This window comes from Macaca thibetana, chromosome 15 (genome assembly GCF_024542745.1).
Source record: "Macaca thibetana thibetana isolate TM-01 chromosome 15, ASM2454274v1, whole genome shotgun sequence".
Taxonomy (NCBI): domain Eukaryota; kingdom Metazoa; phylum Chordata; class Mammalia; order Primates; family Cercopithecidae; genus Macaca; species Macaca thibetana.
The window spans coordinates 59,786,341-59,804,841 of record NC_065592.1 but is presented as its reverse complement, the minus strand read 5'-3'; the positions used below and the strand labels follow the sequence as shown (position 1 = coordinate 59,804,841).

General features: G+C 34.4%; 1 protein-coding gene across 11 annotated transcripts in view; it reads left to right on the top strand.

The window, feature by feature from the left end:
- FOCAD (focadhesin) overlaps positions 1-18,501 on the top strand; it is a 312,387-nt gene that overhangs the window by 120,043 nt on the left and 173,843 nt on the right. For 9 of the 11 annotated variants that reach the window (XM_050761318.1, XM_050761319.1, XM_050761313.1 and 6 more), the window contains 4 exons: positions 13,358-13,462; positions 13,886-13,987; positions 14,502-14,632; positions 16,544-16,670. In XM_050761318.1, coding sequence (XP_050617275.1) covers positions 13,358-13,462; positions 13,886-13,987; positions 14,502-14,632; positions 16,544-16,670 — 465 coding nt within the window. The remainder of the gene's footprint in view (positions 1-13,357; positions 13,463-13,885; positions 13,988-14,501; positions 14,633-16,543; positions 16,671-18,501) is intronic. The other 2 variants (XM_050761315.1, XM_050761316.1) reach the window with 1 other exon arrangement.

Genomic DNA, 18,501 nt, shown 5'->3' with positions numbered 1-18,501 from the left:
CCTCAAAAATTCTAGGCATTAACCATAAGACAAGCTACAGAATACGAATTAAAACTTGATAAGGAGCATTCATACATCAAATAATGAATCTAAGTACTTGTAAGATCCCACCCAACCTTTAATAATACCTTTCCCTCAGGGTCATTGTGAGGACTGAAAGATCCTGTACATGAAAAAACATTGTAAAGTACCATGTAAATGCTAGTTTTTTACGTTGAATTCCATCTATTAATGATCATCTAAATTCAGCAAGCATTTTCTGTTACTAGATTGTTAGCTATTAGGTTTATTAATATTTAGGTTTATTAATATTTTGGCAATATGTGGGATAATTATAGTGGAATTTATTTGTAGCAGGATTTAGCCTATACCTGTTAATATTTTGGTTGCACTAACCTGTGATTTCTCTTAGTGTCATAGCACCCAGTATAATATCGTGTGATAAGAGGCATTCAAGAAAGATTTATTGTTTAAAGAAAGTTGTGTAGTCTGCGTAGATTAAATTGAATTGGTTTATTTCTTGTAATATTTCAAAATATATTAGACATTCTGTTATAATTCTACAAATACCTGTTTTCCTATCTTTAAAATGAAAATAACAAAAGAACCCACCTCATTGAATTCATCCTGTGGATTAAATGAGATAATCCAGAGTATAGTACTGGTTTATAGTCAGTGTTTGATGAAAGCTATGTATTATTAAAATTATAGTTGATTTTTATAGCTTTTTAAATTCATTTCACAATTATTTGTCTGCTACCTTATATTCCAGGAGCAGTGCTAGACTGTTTAGCTAGATGACATGTTCCTTGTCCCTCTGGGGCTATCATCATATTTTATTCCCCAAGTACATCAAAAAAGAGACATTAATTATTATCTGTGTGTGTGTGCGCGCGCCAGTTTTAAACAACATTTAGATGCAAAAAGGGGATAGAGAACAGTGCTGTTCAATAGAAGTAAAATGCTACATACATAGGTTTAAGTTTTCTGGCAGCCACATTAAAAAGTGAAAACAAATAGGTGAAATTAATTTCAACATGTTTTGTTTAACCCAGTATATTTGAAGTATTATTTCACTATGTAATCAGCATAAAAATTACTGAAGCATGTTTTATATATATATATTTGTGCTAAGCCTCCCAAACCTGGTATTATTTTGCACCCACTGCACATCTTGATTCAGACTAGCTACAATTCAAATGCTCAGTGGCTGTATAAGGCTAGTGGCTACTGTGTTGAACGGTAAAGGTAGTAAAAATTCCCAGTGCTCACTTTTTCAATATAAATGTAAATATGTATCTAGAAGTACTCCTAGGCTGGGTGTGGTGGTTCACACCTGTAATCCTAGTACTTTAGGAGGCGAAGGTGGGCGGATCACTTGAGGCCAGGAGTTTGACACCAGCCTGGCCGACACAGTGAAACCCTGTCTCTAATAAAAATAGAAAAAATGAGCTAGGCATGGAGGTGCACACCTGTAATTCCAGCTACTTGTGAGGCTGAGGCATGAGAATCCCTTGAACCCGGGAGACTGAGGTTGCAGTGAGCTGAGATGGCACCACTGCACTCTAGGGCGACAGAGTGAGACTCTGTCTGAAAAAAAAAAGGAAGACTCCTTATTGGTTTACTTAGCTAGAAATAGCCTCACAGATTCTGCAGTGGAGCGGAAACCTAAAATGGTCAAGAACAAGAGTTTTTCAAATGGGGTTTTCATGTTGGTACTAAGAGTGTAAAGGAATGTCTGGCAGGTAGTTTTTGGTGGCAGAAGTAGCCAGCCTCAATACCTATACTTTGTTAACCTTGTCTTCCTTTTTCAGTTATTGGTAAGTTCAGTTCAGCTCATATTTACTGACTTCTTGTTACATTTATAGTCCTGGGTAAATACAAGAAGAATAGAGGCAGGTTTGCCACCTGTAAGGCTTTCACAGGCTAGTGTGTGTGAGAATGAGTAACTATAACCCTAAGTATACTGGAATAAAGGTGTGCACAAAGTTAGAGTGGCAAACAGTACTTTGAGTATTCTTTGCCTAGAAAGGGGGCAGGTAATTACCTTATTATCCTTAAACATTATATTTTATGGGTGTGAATATTTTCTGTGTGTCAGTAGTTGAACTATCAGGTTGAAAAAAGGAGGAACATACACAAGGTTCAGTGAGCAGGAGGAGGGAATAGATGTGCCTTGAAAAATAAGCTGATCGGGGAGGCAGGGGAGAAGCATGATTAGACTTTGTCTCCTGGCATCGACTGTCATCTTTGGGCAGGAAATCTATCCTCTGTCTCATTCTTCTACTGAGCCTTTGCTGGGTGCTGTGGCCGGCTTAGCTACTTCCTACTTTGCTACCTAGTAGTTCTATGTCCTTTGGCCATTTAACATCCGCTTTAGTCATACCATTTTTGCTGAAAGTAATTTTTAGTAAAATAACATTTTATTTTACTAAAGTAAGTTCTTTAAATATGTAACATATAATAGTAGTATGTAAAATATCCAATCAATGAAATAGTGTGTACAATATTCATATGATCCCCCAAAAAATGTATACACAGAAGTGTACACAAAAGCATTATGTTGTACATGTTTCTTTGTAGTTTTTTCACTCATCAAGACATTATGGCTGTTTTACCATATTTATGCAGATCTAACTTATGGTTTTTGGAGGCTGCTGGTGTTCACAACGTATCAGCAATTTAATGTAGTAACCATTTTCATACTGATAGACGTTTAAGTTGTCCGAGGTTTTGTCGTTGTTACATACATCTGAGGCCTTCTCAGTCATCTCAGCCTTTTAGAACAGCTTTGTCCAAAAGAATTTTCTGCTATCATGTGAATGATCTATAGTTTGTGCGGTTTTATATGGTAACCACTAGCCACATGTAACTATTAAGTCCTCGAAATTTGGCTAGTGTGACTGAGGAACAGAAGTTTTAATTGTATTTAATTTTAGTTAATTTAAATTCAAATTTAAATTAATCAAGTTGATTAATCAAATTGAAATAGCCACATGTGGCGGCTAGTGGCTACTGTATTGGGCATCCTAGCTCTAGAATCTCTCTCTTCCTCTGAACAATAAAAATCAATCATTAGCCATACTGTTTATTTTGTATACATCAAAGACTATCTTAAAATGTTTCCTTGTTCTTTTGACTTGTTTTTTGTCTATAGAAACTATTTTTTATACTTTTAATCTGTAAAGTTGAGTTCAAGTTGTTCAGTTATTTGTGCTTGAGATTATAGTTGTGAGTTTCTTAACTAGACTGTGAACTACTTGAGACAGGGGACCGTCTTTTGTCAGTTGTGTCGTCAAAGCCTAACACAAGCCCAGTGTAGAGTTGGCCCTCACATATTTTTGATGGCTGGATATGTAACTCATAGGAGAGTTTTCTGTTTATTATTGATATGGGAATACTCTAGAAGTTATTCTTTTTAGAAATCCTAGAAACCATTGTTTTCTTAATTACCACTTTCTTTTAAAGCAAAATGTGGAATGATCCTAGTTTGGGGGTCCCCAAGACGACTAACATGTTTAGTGATTCTCTGAAAGAACTCAAAAGACTCAGCATAGAGCTGTAACCATGCTTAAGATTTATTACAGTGAAAGGATATAAAGCAAAATTAACAAAGGAAAAGGTTCATGAGGCAAAGCCTAGAAGACACCAAGTGGAAGCTTCCTAGAGTCCTTTCCCAGTGAAGTCACACAGGGTGTACTGAATTCCTTCAGCGTTGAATTATGGCAAGCAACATGTATGGGTTCTTTGATAAATCTGCTATTTTATTAAACCCCCAAACATTGAATCTATTTAGTTTAGTTACATAATTGCTTACCTAGATGAGCTATATTTAATAATATCTAATTGTTGGAGGGATTTCAAACTCCTCCATCCAGTGTAAATGTAAAACACATTGCCAATGAGAGATATAATAGTAGAAATTGTCTGCACCTAATTATACATTATACTTTACTTATAGGACATTGGCTTTTAACTTTTATTTGACCAGTCAGATGGCCAAAGATTTAGAGCTCACATGGCAGAAATGTGTAACTACTTTTGTCCAAGAAGAAAATTCTATGGATACAGGAATTCAGTCGCTATAGTTATCATTTATGTAAGTTTCAGAATGTTAGCAATGGATGTAACTGTTGATTATATTCCTTTTTTCCCTATTGGTAGTTACGTATTGGTAATGTAGCCAACCATTACATCATGATTTAAGTTTTCTTATACTGTTTTCTAAATAAATAAACTTTCTTACTCTGAGAGATAATATTCAGATGGCTAATGAGACTCACCTGGGAATAAGTTTAGGCCGGGAAGGGTTGTGGTTTTCTTCTGTATCAAACCTCTCAAGTGATACGATATTTACTTTATCTTATTCTAGTCTGCAGTATTTTCTTTGTCTTTCCATACTTGAACCTCCTGTATTGCTGGCCTTATTTTCTACATACTAGGAAATTTATACCTCAGATTCTGATGATGTTTATGTTTTTGGCATCCTAGTAACCTTTATTGGATGGGTAAATTTTTCTGATTCTAAGTTAATTTGATCAGAACTTGTTCATAGAATCAAATAGTTGCAACATTATTATAAGATCCATTTGCTTATATAATTTGAAGAGATAAATTAGACATAATTTATACTCTAAAAGCACTTACAGTGTGCTGGGAACTAGGGACACAAAGGTGAATAAGAGGTCATCCCTGTCTTTGGTATGGCTAAGTGGCAAGTACATGGGATGGGTTTTAGTGTTAGATTGCTTTGATACAGTCCTAACTTCAGTACAAGCTTCAGTTTTTCATTTGAAACATGGTCATAATCATGATTTTCTATAAAGTGCTTAAGAGAATGTTATAGTTAGTCTTCAATAAATGCTAGCTGTTGTTATTCAAGGAATCACTACAGATCAGATGCCCAAGCTGGATTGGAATAAGGCTAGAGTGATATATCACTATCGAAAGATTGCCTGGTTGGGGCCTTTGCTATTCTAGGTACATTTCTTTCCTTGAACTTTTTTTGACTCTCAAAGGTTGAACTTCAAGACTCTAGAATACTTCTTTAATTATAATGCTAGTATATAAATACAATTTGAATCTTAGAAGAGTAAGATTATACTATTTACCTTTTTTTTTGTGATGTTGCTTACGTGCCTACAGATTCCTTATAAGTGGAGGAAATAATTAGCTTTTTAGCATTTCTGTCAATAAACTTCTTTCCAATGGACTATTTAAATAATAAGCAAACATCATAAGTAAAAATGTCAAGTAATTGAGGAAGGTAGAATTAAGTAATGTTCAAAAGCTTAATCATTTATTATGTCATTTTTTGTAGAATGAATAAGTTTTAAAAGTCTCTTCCAATATTAAATTATTAAGGAATTATGTTTCTGTATATATCATGCAAGCATATTTATTCTTATATTTTATGTTTTATCTTTTCAATTTAACTGAATAGACACTATTATCTTACCATTCTTGTAAAAATGACAAACACACTTATATATATAGAATTTAGATCAATTTTTCCTCAGGACAAGGGCTTATGCAAAGATGAGTGAGTCAGCATTTATTGAATCTAAGGCTATGGGTAAAATGTGAACTAAGAATACACTTTTGTAGTTCAGGTCTAGTTTTATAAAACATGACTCTGAAAAGTTAAAAGCAGATACTGCTTTGGAGTTTTACCTCTCACTTCCATTGGATGATCATATCTTGAATTATTTCGTTCCACTCATAACTTTATTTTCTATTTATACTGATTTATTACTATGTATCTCATATAGTAATAAAGTATGAGCTATCATATTTTTTAAAAAGAGGAATAGTTATAAACATTATATATTGTCTCATCTTCTAACCATGATGAATAGTAACAAAGCCCTTTTTTATTTCTCATAATTTATAAGTAGATAACACTACTTATGATTTTCATTAGAGAACTGTCTGAAAAATTATGCTCTTTTTTTGCAGCCTCTTGAAGTGTTGCCAACATGTATGTTTTTTCTGAATCCAGTGTTGAATTTTTATACTCTGTTTTTTGTACGCTTGATTTCAGTGAGATGCTGGTTTGTGTCTCTCTTGCTTGTTTTTTTCTTTATGTTTTGTCCAATTTATGGGGTGAAGACTTGCATGATGGCTCTTTGTTTCTGTTATAGATAGGTTGGAATCTATCTTTGCTGTTAGTCTGCCAAGGTAGAATGGAGGAGTGAACTGAGACATGAACTCCTATCCACGTTTTGCCATCATCTAACTTTGTGATCTCTTTGGGCCTCAGTTTAATCTTCAGTAAAATAAAGTTGTTAAACTAAATGAAGTTGATAAGATATCTTCTGACTCTTAAAAAACAATCCCAGGATTTTTTGAATATGGTAAACACATAACATGAAATCTACCTTAAAAAATTCTAAGTGTACTGTATAGTATTGTTAAGTATATGAATATTTTTGTACAGTAGATCTCTAGAACTTTTTTTTATTTTGCATGACTGAAACTCTATACTCATTGAACAGTAGCTCCCCACTTCTCCCTCCCTGACTGTCTGGCAACCACCATTCTACTTTCTGTTCTAAGAGTTTGACCACTTTAGATGCTTCATGTAAGTGGAATAATGCAGCATTTGTCCTTCTGTGGCTTATTTCACTTAGCATTGTGTCCTCAAGTTTCATCTAAGTTGTAGTATGTGATAGAATTTTTCTTTTTAAAGACTGAATAATATTCCATTGTATGCATATACCACACTGTGTTTATCCATTCATCCACCGATGGACATTTAGGTTGTTTCCATCCCTTGACTATTATGAATAATAGGACATGAATGTGGGAATGTGAATATGTCCTCAAAATCCTGATTTCAGTTCTTTTGCATAAACAACTTCAAGATCAATCATAGAGTAGATTAAAAAAATTTTTTTTGAGGAAACTTCATGCCGTTTCCCATAGTGGCCACATCTTTTTACATTCCCACCAACAGTGCACAGATGTTCTAATTTTTTCACATCCTTGTCAACACTTCTTATTTTTTTTTGATAATGTTAATCCCACCGGGTATGAGGTGACATCTCATTATGGTTCTAATTTGTGGTTAGAAAGGATACTTAGTGTGATTTCAGTCTTAAATTTGTTAAGACTTGTTTTGTGATCTCACATGTGATCCATCCTAGAGACTGTTCTGTACGGACCTGAGGGAGAACATGCTGTTGCTGTTGGGTGGAATGTTCTGTGTGAGTTTGTTAGGACCACTTGGTCTATAGTGTTGTTCAAGTCCTCTGTTTTCTTATTGATCTTCTGTCTGGATGTTCCTTCCGTTATTTAAAATAGGATATTGAAATCTTCTACTATTACTGTATTGCTTTCTATTTTCCCATTTGGTTCTGTCAATGTTTGCTTTATATATCTGGGTGCTATGATGTTGGTTGCATATATATATATGTATATATAATTATCATATTGTCCTGGTGAATTATCCTGTTTATCATTATATAGTGTCCTCCTTTCTCTCTTGTGATGATTTTTGATATGGACAACCTTGCTGGCTTTTGGTTACCATTTGTATTAAATATCCTTTCACTTTCAGCCTAGTGTATCCTGAAATCTAAAGTGACTCTTTTGTAGATGTCATTATAATGGGATCTTGTTTGGGTTTTCAGAATCCATTTAGCCACTGTATGCCTTTTGATTGAGCAGTTTAATCCATTTACATTGAAAGTACTTAGTGGTAGGAAGGGACTTACTATTGCCATTTTGTTAATTGTTTTTTGTCTGTCTTATAGCATTTTTTTTGTTCCTTGTTTCTTCTCTTGATGTCTTCTTTTACGTTTCATTAATTTGGTAGTGACACTTTGATTCCTCACTCCTTTTCTTTTTTCTTTTTCTTTTTCTTTCTTTTTTTTTTTTTTTGAGACAAAGTCTCGCTCTGTCGCTCAGGCTGGAGTACAGTGGCATGATCTTGGCTCACTGGAACCTCTGCCTCTCAGGTTCAAGTGATTCTCCTGCGTCAGCCTCCCAAGTAGCTGGGATTACCTGTGTGTGCCACCAATGCCTGGCTAATTTTTGTGTTTTTAGTAGAGACGAGACTTCACCATGTTGGCCAGGCTGGTCTTGAACTCCTCACCTCAAGTAATCCACCCACCTTGGCTTCCCAAAGTACTGAGATTACAGGCATGAGCTACCTCACCCAGCCACTCATTTTCTTTTGTGCATGTTCTACGTGTATTTTTTTTATGGTTGCCATGGGTCTTACATCAATATCTAACAATATTTTAAGCTGATAACAAGTTACATAAACTTCAGTCACATACATAAACTACTCTTTTACTTCTCCCTCCCTTTTTATGTTACCAATGTCACAAATTACATCTTTTTAATAAAGTTCATCCATTTACATGGTTTTTTTTTTTATGTTACTTATACTTTTGCCTTCTAAACCCTGTACCAGAATTAAAAGTGATTCACGCACCACTGTTATAATATTATAGGATTCTTTGTTTATATATTGCCAGGAAACTTTATATTTCCATATGCTTTCGTGTTGCTGTCTGGAGCCCTTCTGTTTCACCTTGCAGGACTACGTTTAGATTTTTTGTAAGGCATGTTTAGTGATGATGAACTCTCTCAGCTTTTGTTTATCTGGAAATATCATTATTTCTCTTTTTTTTTTTTTTTTTTCTGAGACAGAGTCTTGCTTTGTCGCCCAGGCTGGAGTGCAGTGGCACAGCCTCAGCTTGCTGCACCCTCTGCCTCCTGGTTCAAGCAATTCTCGTGTCTCAGCCTCCTAAGTAGCTGAGATGACAGACGTGCACCACCATACCCAGCTAATTTTTGTATTTTTCTTTAGTATAGATGGGATTTCACCATGTTGGCCCAACTGGGCTCGAACTCCTGATCTCAGGTGATCCTCCCGCCTTGGCCTCCCAAAGTGCTGGGATTACAGGCATGAGTCACTGAACCTGGCCTCTCCTTCATTTTTGAAGGATAGTTTTACCAGATATAATATCCAGTATCTTCGTTGGCAGTACCTGCCCACTAACTCCTGCCCACACCTTTCAGCACTTTGAATATATCATTTCACTCCCTTCTTGCTGGCAAGATTTCTGCTGAGAAATCTAGTCATAGTCTTATAGGGGCTCCCATAGCAGTCCTGTGATTCTTAATTAATTTGTTTATCAAGGAACTTGAACTCTGGAGGAGGGAAGAGAAAACATTGAGTTATATGAAGCCAGATCTTGAGACAGTCAATTATAGGGCACTTTCCAGCTTCTTTTACATTAAAGGTAAAATCCGAGTATTCATTGTATTTTCAGCCTCTGAAGGGTATAAGATTCAAGATTAGGAGGATCAAGAGCTGGTAATTGCATCTCAAGTAAATACATATTCATAAGGAAATAATTATTTAATTAATAATAATAAAAAATTAGCCCATCCTTTATGCAAAAAGTATTTTCCACAGACATCTATCTGTATCTGTTTTTCCCTAGTGAAACAGTCTCTGTTTTATTTTTTCCATTTAATTGGGGACTTAATTTGGGCTACTTTGCCTTGAGAACTGTGTTAAGTCTAAGATTATTTACTGTAAACATTTCCTACTTTGTTTATTTCTGAACTGGCCAGAGGAAAAGACACACCCTTACATACTTTTTTTAGGGCCAAGTCTCATAAAGGAACTGTGTACTCTTAGACATAAATACAGTACTTTATTTCTCTCCTGACACTATAATTACAACATTTGTTTGAAAGTCACACAACTAAATACGCTGGTTTATAAAATGTCAATATACTCATTGCCCTTCTGAAAACTAAGAATCTGTCAGTGTGTCTTGGTAGAAATCTCTCTAGAAGGGGATAATGCATTGAGATCAGTGTAAGCCAATTTAAGATAACCGTTTGTTTTTAATTAAAATAGGAACTGAAAAGTCAGTTCAAAAATTTGTCTCCTTTCATTTGCCCAAGGTGAGAGTGATAGAATTTCTCTTCCAATCAAGTCTCTGCACTTGTTAAAAACATCATGCATTTTGGCTGTCTGTTGTGAGATCGTAGCTATTACATGCACAGCTCCACATGCTGCTGTGGTGTATCGTGGTCAGGGTCATTAATGAATTAATGTTTAATTGTCAATGTCTTGGTGGTAAAGTTAAGAGGATATTTTTTCACTTTTGAAATTGAATTAAAATAGATGTCTTCTAAGTTTAGAAGGAACAGGCTTTCTAAGAATAGAACAGATAGAGAAAATTAACAAATACAGTGGGCCCTTGACATCAGCTGGTTTTTCCTCTGTGGATTCACCAACTGCAGACAGAGCATATTTGGGGAAGAAAATAAAAATAACAATTTAACAATAAAGATAATATGAATAAACAATATAGTACAACAACTATTTACATAGCATTTATGTTGTTTTAGGCATTATAAGTAGTATTGAAATGATTTAAAGTATATGGAAGAATGTGCATAGGTTATATGCAAATACTGTGCCATTTTATATAACATGCTTGAGCATCTCTGGATTTCGCTATCCATGGAAAGGGGTGTGCGTATCTGTGTGTCTGACCGTGCTGGAACCAATCCCTGTAGATACTGAGGAATGACTGCTGGACAACAAACTTTTGAAATGTAGCATATGGCAAATAAAAATTTTTGACATTACAGTTTGTGCTATCAAGTAAGTGCTTTGATTATAGTAGATATTTAGCCAATAATTTTGAATTGAATTTTAAAAAACCATTAAAATATAATTTACATCTCATATAATTCATCCATTTGGAGTGTACAATTCAATGGCTTTTATTGTATTTACAGAGTTTTGTAAACATTACCACAACCAATTTGAGAACATTTCATTACCCCCAAAAGAAACCCCATGCCCATAAGATATCACTGCCTGTTTTTTCACCCTCCCTGACCACACCCTGCTTCTTACTTCCCCTATCCTAGACAACCACTAATCTACTTTCTATCTCTACAGATTTGCCTATTCTGGGCCTTCTACTCATATAAGTGAAATTATACAACACGAGGCTTTTGTGGCTGTTTTTTTTTAATCTTAGCATAATGTTTCCAAGATTCATCCATGTTGTAGTATGTAACAATAGTTCATTTATTTTTATGGCTGAATAATATCCCGTTGTATGGTTATACTGTATTTTGTTTGTTTATTCATCAGTTGATGGGCATTGGGTTGTTTCCACTTTTTGGCCATTGTAAATAATGCTGTTCTGAAAATTCATTTACAGAAGTTTGTGTGGACATATGTGTTCTTTTTTCTTAAGTAGATAACTAGGAATCGAATTGCTAGATCATATGGCAATTCTATGTTTAACCATTTAAGAAACTGATAGAATGTTTTCCAAAGGGCCTGAACTACTTTACATTACCACCAGCAGTGTAAAAGGGTTCCAATTTCTTCACATACTTGTCAACTTTTGTTATTGTCTATCTTTTGATGATAGCTTTTACATGATGTGTGAGGTGGTATCTGATGGTTTTGATTTGCATTCTATCATGTCTGATGAAATTGATCATATTTTCCTGTGTTGGCCATTTGTTTATCTTCTTTGGAGAAAGGTGTATTCAGATTCTTTGCCTATTTTAAAACCTTTTTTTTTGGTAAATTGTTTTATTATTATTATTATTATTTTATTTTTATTTTGATGGAGTCTCGCTCTGTCACCCCGGCTGGAGTGCAGTGGCGCGATCTCGACTCACTGCAAGCTCCTCCTCCTGGGTTCATGCCATTCTCCTGCCTCAGCCTCACGCTACAGGCACCCGCCACCATGCCTGGCAAATTTTTTGTATTTTTCAGTAGAGGCGGGGTTTCACAATTATTGGGTTTTAAGAGTTCTTTATATATTCTAGGTACAAATCTCTTATTAGCTATATGGTTTGCAAATACTCTTTCCCATTCTGTGCATTGTTCTTTCACTTTCTTTATAATGTCTTTTGAAGGACAAGCATTTTTGCGTTGATGAAATTCATTTTTCCTTTTGTGGCTTGTACTTTTGGTGTCATGTCTAAGAGCTTTCTCTACCCCAATGTCAAAAAGACTTAATCCTATATTTTCTTTAAGAATTTTATAGTTTTAGCTCTTACATTTAGTTCTAAAATCCATTTTGAGTTAATTTTTACATGTTGTGTGAGAAAGGGGTCCAACTTGATTCTTTTGCGTGTGGGTATCCAGTTGTTGAATTCCAGCACTATTCCTCCAAGAGACTCTTCTGTCCTTATTGTTTTTTTCTGGGGATCCTTGTCAAAAACCAATTGATTATAAATGTAAGTTTTCATTTCTGGACTCTGAATTCTGTTTCATTGATTTGTCTTTCTAATCTTATGCCAGTACCATACCGTTTTGACTACTTTAGCTGTGTGGTAAATTTGGAAGTGAGAAGTTTGAGTCCTCAAATTTGTTTTTCTTTTTCAGGATTATTTTGGGTATTAAGGGTTCCTTGCTTTTACACATGCATTTATGATCAGCTTCTCAATTTTTGCAAAGAAGCCAGGTGGAATTTTGATAAAGATTGCATTTAATTTCAAGATCAATTTGGGAAATAATTATGTCTTAACAATACTATGTCTTCTGATCCATGAATATATTTGTTTTCACATTTTATTGTGTTATGCATAGAGATTGAAATGAGGACTTAGAGGGAAATTTTTGTCCATTGGCTCCTTTGTAGTACACTGACTTTAATTACTTCTTACTGGAGTAACCTAATTGAATGTTTCATTTTGTGAAATTTTATTGTTTACATATCTTAAGTGTTGGCTGTTCATTAGCGCTTTAAACTTCTTTGAGGCAGGATATATCTTTTTATTTTTTTGAGACAGGGTCTTGCTCTGTCATCTAGGCTGGAGTGCAGTGGTGCAATCATGGCTCACTGCCATGTTGAGCTCCCAGTGTTAAGTGATCCTCCCACCTTACCCTCCGAAGTAGCGGGGGCTACAGGTGTGCACTACCATGACCAGTTAATTAAAAAATTTTTTTGTAGCAACAGGGTCTTCCTGTGTTGCCCAGGCTGGCCTTCAACTCCGGGACTGAAGCAATCCTCCTGCCTTGGATTCTCAAAGTGCTGGGATTACAGGGGTGGGCCACCATGCTTGGCAAAGCAGGACGTATCTTAACTGCTATCGTATTTCTCAGAAGTGATGTTATAGTTGTTCAAGAAAAGCACTTTTTGATTGGTGTTTGGCAGCTAATTATAAAAGTGGTAGAATACTAGTGATGAAATTATCATTAGCCAATAATAGCTAACTGATATATTCTAAGTCTTCCAATTCATTCATATTCATATTATTCCTCTGGAAAAAAAGATAAATATTCCATTATGTATTACTTTTTTGTAACAAGGCATATGTAATATATTTTAAAAATTTATTTTAGGTGCCAAATCTGATTCCAGTTTTGATGTTCAAATTGGGAAGACCACTGGAACCTATATTATATAATGATATATTGTATAGTTTACCTAAGCTTGGTGTTCACAAGGTTAGTATGTTAATTAATTTAGTTGGGGAGAAAAGTGAGTCATGAATAATACATTGAATTCTTTTTAGTATTATGAAATTTTGAGCCCTAAATTTTGCCATAATCACTACTTCTCTTGTTGAGCTAGGAGGTAATATCTGAAGACAAAAGTATTTATTACAATATTTAATAAGTAATTGTGTTAAATTACTTAGTATCCAAGTTTTCACTTTGGCCATTTTCTGAGATTAGGTCCTTATGTCCCCGGGATTGCTATCTAGCCCCTCCAACGCTATCTTTCATCCTTTAAGAAGGTGGGTAATATTGCAGCAAACTTTCTTTTCAGTCTTCATTTTATAACAAGGGGTTTAAAAATGCTTTTGGTAACCTCGAGGTTGTCTGCATTCACGTTTATACAACTAGAGTTTCTTGAATATTTTCTAGGTGTGTGTAGGACAAATTCTACGAGTAATACAACTACTTGGAACCACCCCACGACTAAGAGCTGTCACTTTGCGTTTGCTGACATCGTTGTGGGAAAAGCAGGTAATTTCAGATATACACTTGCATGAGTATTAAATATATTCCTTTCACTGAAGGAAAATAATTATGTTATATATGGCAATGCTTTGGTTTAGTGGTATTAATGAGTGGCATCAATGATTGCATTGAAAAGGTTTTGATTTATTGTGATGCATTTGTAATGCAGTTAGTTGCTATTGACTTTCAGAGAAATTGAGAATATAAAATCTTATTTCTTTATTTCTGAAATGTATCTTTCCATTTGCTTGAGAAATAATGGAAATATAAATGATTAGAGCCTTTGTAATTAGGGTGAGATTTAGCCACTTTCTTCTTGTTTTATGAAATCAACAGTACATTGGTCTATAAGAAAATCCCCAGTAATCACTACAGCAATCTTCTCTGCTGATTAGAAGAACTACATTATAATTTGCAATGCAAATGGAGGATTTGGAGGTGAAAATGCTGCATAAAAGGAAGGTGATGATTATTCAACTCAAGTTGGGAAACTACCTTTTTTGTAAAATTGCTTTTGTAGGACCGAGTCTATCCTGAACTGCAGCGTTTCATGGCTATGTCTGATGTACCTTCTCTTTCGGTGGGCAAGGAAGTCCAATGGGAGAAACTGATTGCAAAAGCAGCATCAATCAGAGATATATGTAAGCAGAGGTATGATGTTGTTAACTCTTAGGAATGTATATCATGATATATTATTTTGTATTTAATTTTTTTATTGCAAGCAAGAGGCAAGAAAAGATAGGCAGAGAATATATGAGTAGTAATAATTTTTTATCTTAAGTTTTCTGATTATAAAATTTAATAATATTGAACAATAGCTTTGAGAAGTGTGTCTTTCCTTTTCAGGTCTAGTCTTGTATCTAGGTTTGTAGGATATTTATATCCTTTTCTGATTAATAATTTAATATTGCAGTAAAACATGTGATATTATGTTTTCTATTTTTCCGTATATGAATCCCTGAAAACTACACAGTAGACTGTTGTCATAAACTGTTCTTTCTTATATTCTCCCTTGGTTTAAGTAGGGAGATAAGTAGTTTTAATGGGGAGCCCTTATTTTTGACTTACTGCGTGGAATTATTTGTAATTATAACAAGGAAGAAAATGATGACGAATTTTTATATATGTTGTAAGCTTTTAGGAAAACATAAAGAAATTAGGAAGATGACTCTGCTGTTCTAGATTATGGATTAATAAACAGGGTGGAGGTGACAAGACTGAAATAATACAAGTCGAGCTCTACCATATCAAAACTTTTTTTCTTGCATGTGCTAAGATGAAAATGTTTGCAGAGGAAATAGACTTGATGCATTTGAAATAGTTGTAGTCCTGCAGTTTCATTTGTTGATCAGGCCACTGCATTGAATTCTTGGTAACATCATTCTCACTTCTGTTAATGACAGCAGTGTGAATGCTACTTTCTGAAGCTGTGCAATGAATTGGCTAAGATGCTGATAACATGGATGATTCCTGTTTCAAGTAAAATTTGGATCAGAATATACAGAAACTAAGCCCTAGCAATTTTGCCTCTTTTCTAAGCTTCCATCTTTTAGCAACACAAAAATGACCTCAGTGTAAAAGAAAAAAAAAAAAAAAGGAATTACATGTGTATAACCCAAGGACTGGGAGTTTGAATTTTATTGAGCTATTGGCATGGAAAAAAATTCAGAGATGAAAGTTATTGGCTGACATTCTTATTTTATATAATTAAAGTTGAGGCTCAGAATAGACTGAATATCAAACCAGATCAGAGTCTACTGATAACTTATTCAGTATTCATTTCAGTTACTACCTCCAGATCTGTACAATTTTTTCATTTTGGAAAATTATTTCCACTTGTGGGACAGTGAAACAATAGAATTCTGACAGGTAATTTCATCAATTTACATTTTGTTAATTAAAGAAAAGATATTGAAAGGTAACAAGGAATTCAGGGAATAGACTTGTATAACTGTGAAATTAATGATATTCTGGCGATAGCACAATATATGTGGATTAGAAAGGAGAGGAGGGGTAGGAGGATGAGTGAATGAATTTAGCACAGTGTCTGGTGTGAGATAGGAGCTCAGTTGGTTATAGTTTTTATAATTTTTATCATTATCATCATTATTATGATAGGTGCAGCCACCCTAGTTAGTATTGCTACTAGCACAAATCATCTCCTGTTCTCAAATTCCTGCTTTTGTAATGAGTATCTGATACTATCAGGCAAGAATAGCTCTATCTTTACCAATAATCTCAATTAGGTAATTCAGTTCTTTTTACCATTAATACAGCCTTGAGTTTTTCTCAATTTAGACAAGAGGATTTGTGATTTAGGATGAATGAAATTTGTTAAGTGTCTTTTTGGGTTATTTCTGTATAAAAATGAGCATAAAATTATAGCAGAAAATGATCATGATGCACATTTTGAAGAAAAAACATGGTGTTAATATTTGAGGGTCACCATTTAGTGGCACAAGAGTATAGAAAATGATGGATGCTTTTTATTTAGGCAAAAGATCTGGGAGTGATAATTGCTCTTTAGCATTAATTTTGCTTTTAAACTTTAATTTCTTGTAGGCCATATCAACATGGTGCAGATATGTTGGCAGCTATTTCTCAGGTGTTGAATGAATGCACCAAGCCTGATCAAGCTACTCCAGCAGCCTTGGTATTACAGGGTCTTCATGCACTCTGTCAAGCTGAGGTAGGCATTTTTAAATTGCTTTGGATAGTTTTGAAGAAAATCTTTTATAAGGCAGAGTGGGTACAAGAATGTAAGATTAGATTCAAATAACTGAAAGTCTGAGTGTTCATTCTCAGTGATTTTTTTCTTGGAAAAGTGAAGCAAGACCTACTTTACAAATTCTTTCTAGAAGGGAATCTTGAAACATCCCGTCATGTAGGCATTCTCTAGAGATCAAAGAAAACCAGACTTCAGGTTTTTCTTTGTTCTTATTTATTTTTGTTAAGACAAAAGGGAAAGTTGTGCCTATAGGAGAACTCTAGAATATAGTTGCTTCTTAATTTTGTGATGAGAAAGCTTTAGAAACAGGTGAGGTGAAGAAATTGTCGTGGGCCAATGGCACTTTTATAGCTAACAAAAATTATTGTTTGCTAAACGATTGGGAAAGAACCATTCATTCCTAGTGATTAGATTGAGTAGAGTGGGTAAATGTTAGAACTAAACTTGTAAATCATTTTCTGAACTTCATACTGTTCCCAGAATTGTAACACAGCAGAGAGAATCTACTGTTTTAGAGAAATGTGGTAATTGCACCAAAGATCATTCATTGACCTAACCAAACTTTTTGACTTAGTGAGCATACATACCCAAATGTAGTTTTTTAGTGAATGAGACTAAGTAGAATTCTCTCACCTTAAGGTTATGGTTAGTTATGGTTGACAATGATAGTAATGAATATAATGATATGATAATATAAGTGACAGCCATATTGAGTGTTATGCTCATGTCCTTGGGCTAAGCACTTTTTATGTATTTTTCTTAACAACTCTGCAGTATAGGGATTAACACCATTTTACAGATGAGGAAGATAGACCCCAGAGAGAGGATAGATATTTACTCAGGATCTTGGTTTGAGAATACACTTCTATTCTTTTTGGTGAACACTTATTTCAGCAGGCAGTGAAAATCATTGCTGTTTAAAAACTGATGTGTAGTAAGGACAATGCTTTCACATCATGTGCCCAATATTTGGAAAAGTTGTTAGAACTTAATGGCAAGGGGCCGTTATAGCAGGAGAATACCACGCATACCCAAGGACACTTGATTTTACTGCTTCTATCAGTTATCTGAGATTGGGAAATATCTCTCTAATAGTTGTATTACTTTCATAATAAGTAATTCTAAACTCTATGTTTAAACCAGCTTTGAGAGAAGAAAGAATTCTAAACTTTCACTTCCAAAAGGTGACCATTTTTACTGTTTTGCAGTATTTCCTTTTCATTATTTTTTCCTAACAGGCATCAACTCATTTCTGAAATCAACATTTTTTCTTACAATAAATAGTAATTTAACCTTATAGCTTTTATGATTCCATTGTTTTCTCTGCCCATCCCCTCCTGTTACTATAAGGCTCTATAGTTTATCAATGCTTATTAATTCATAAGAAATACCCTGAGTTTGGCACTGACATTTCTCATTCCATTTCTCTAAGCCATCATCATTAACTGTGGTTAGTACTGAAGATAAAGCATGTTTCTTTTTAGGCAGTAGTGTACGTAATATATATCAGTTGTTCTATGTGTCCTTTGACTAGTTTAGGTAGCTTCTCTGAAACTTCGTTCCTTCAAAGGAGGATAAAATAAGATTATACACAAAAAAGATGTAGTGTAGTATCTGCTCACGTAGGTATTAATAAATAATAAAGCAATACCACTAATCAGTTAAGTTCATTTTATTTTAAAGAATGCTTATTTTCCTACCTCTTATTTTTCATCTGTTCATTTTTGTCTAGAAAGTAAATTTTATTGATGCTTACTAAAGCAAACGATTTTATTGATGCTTACTAAGTGTT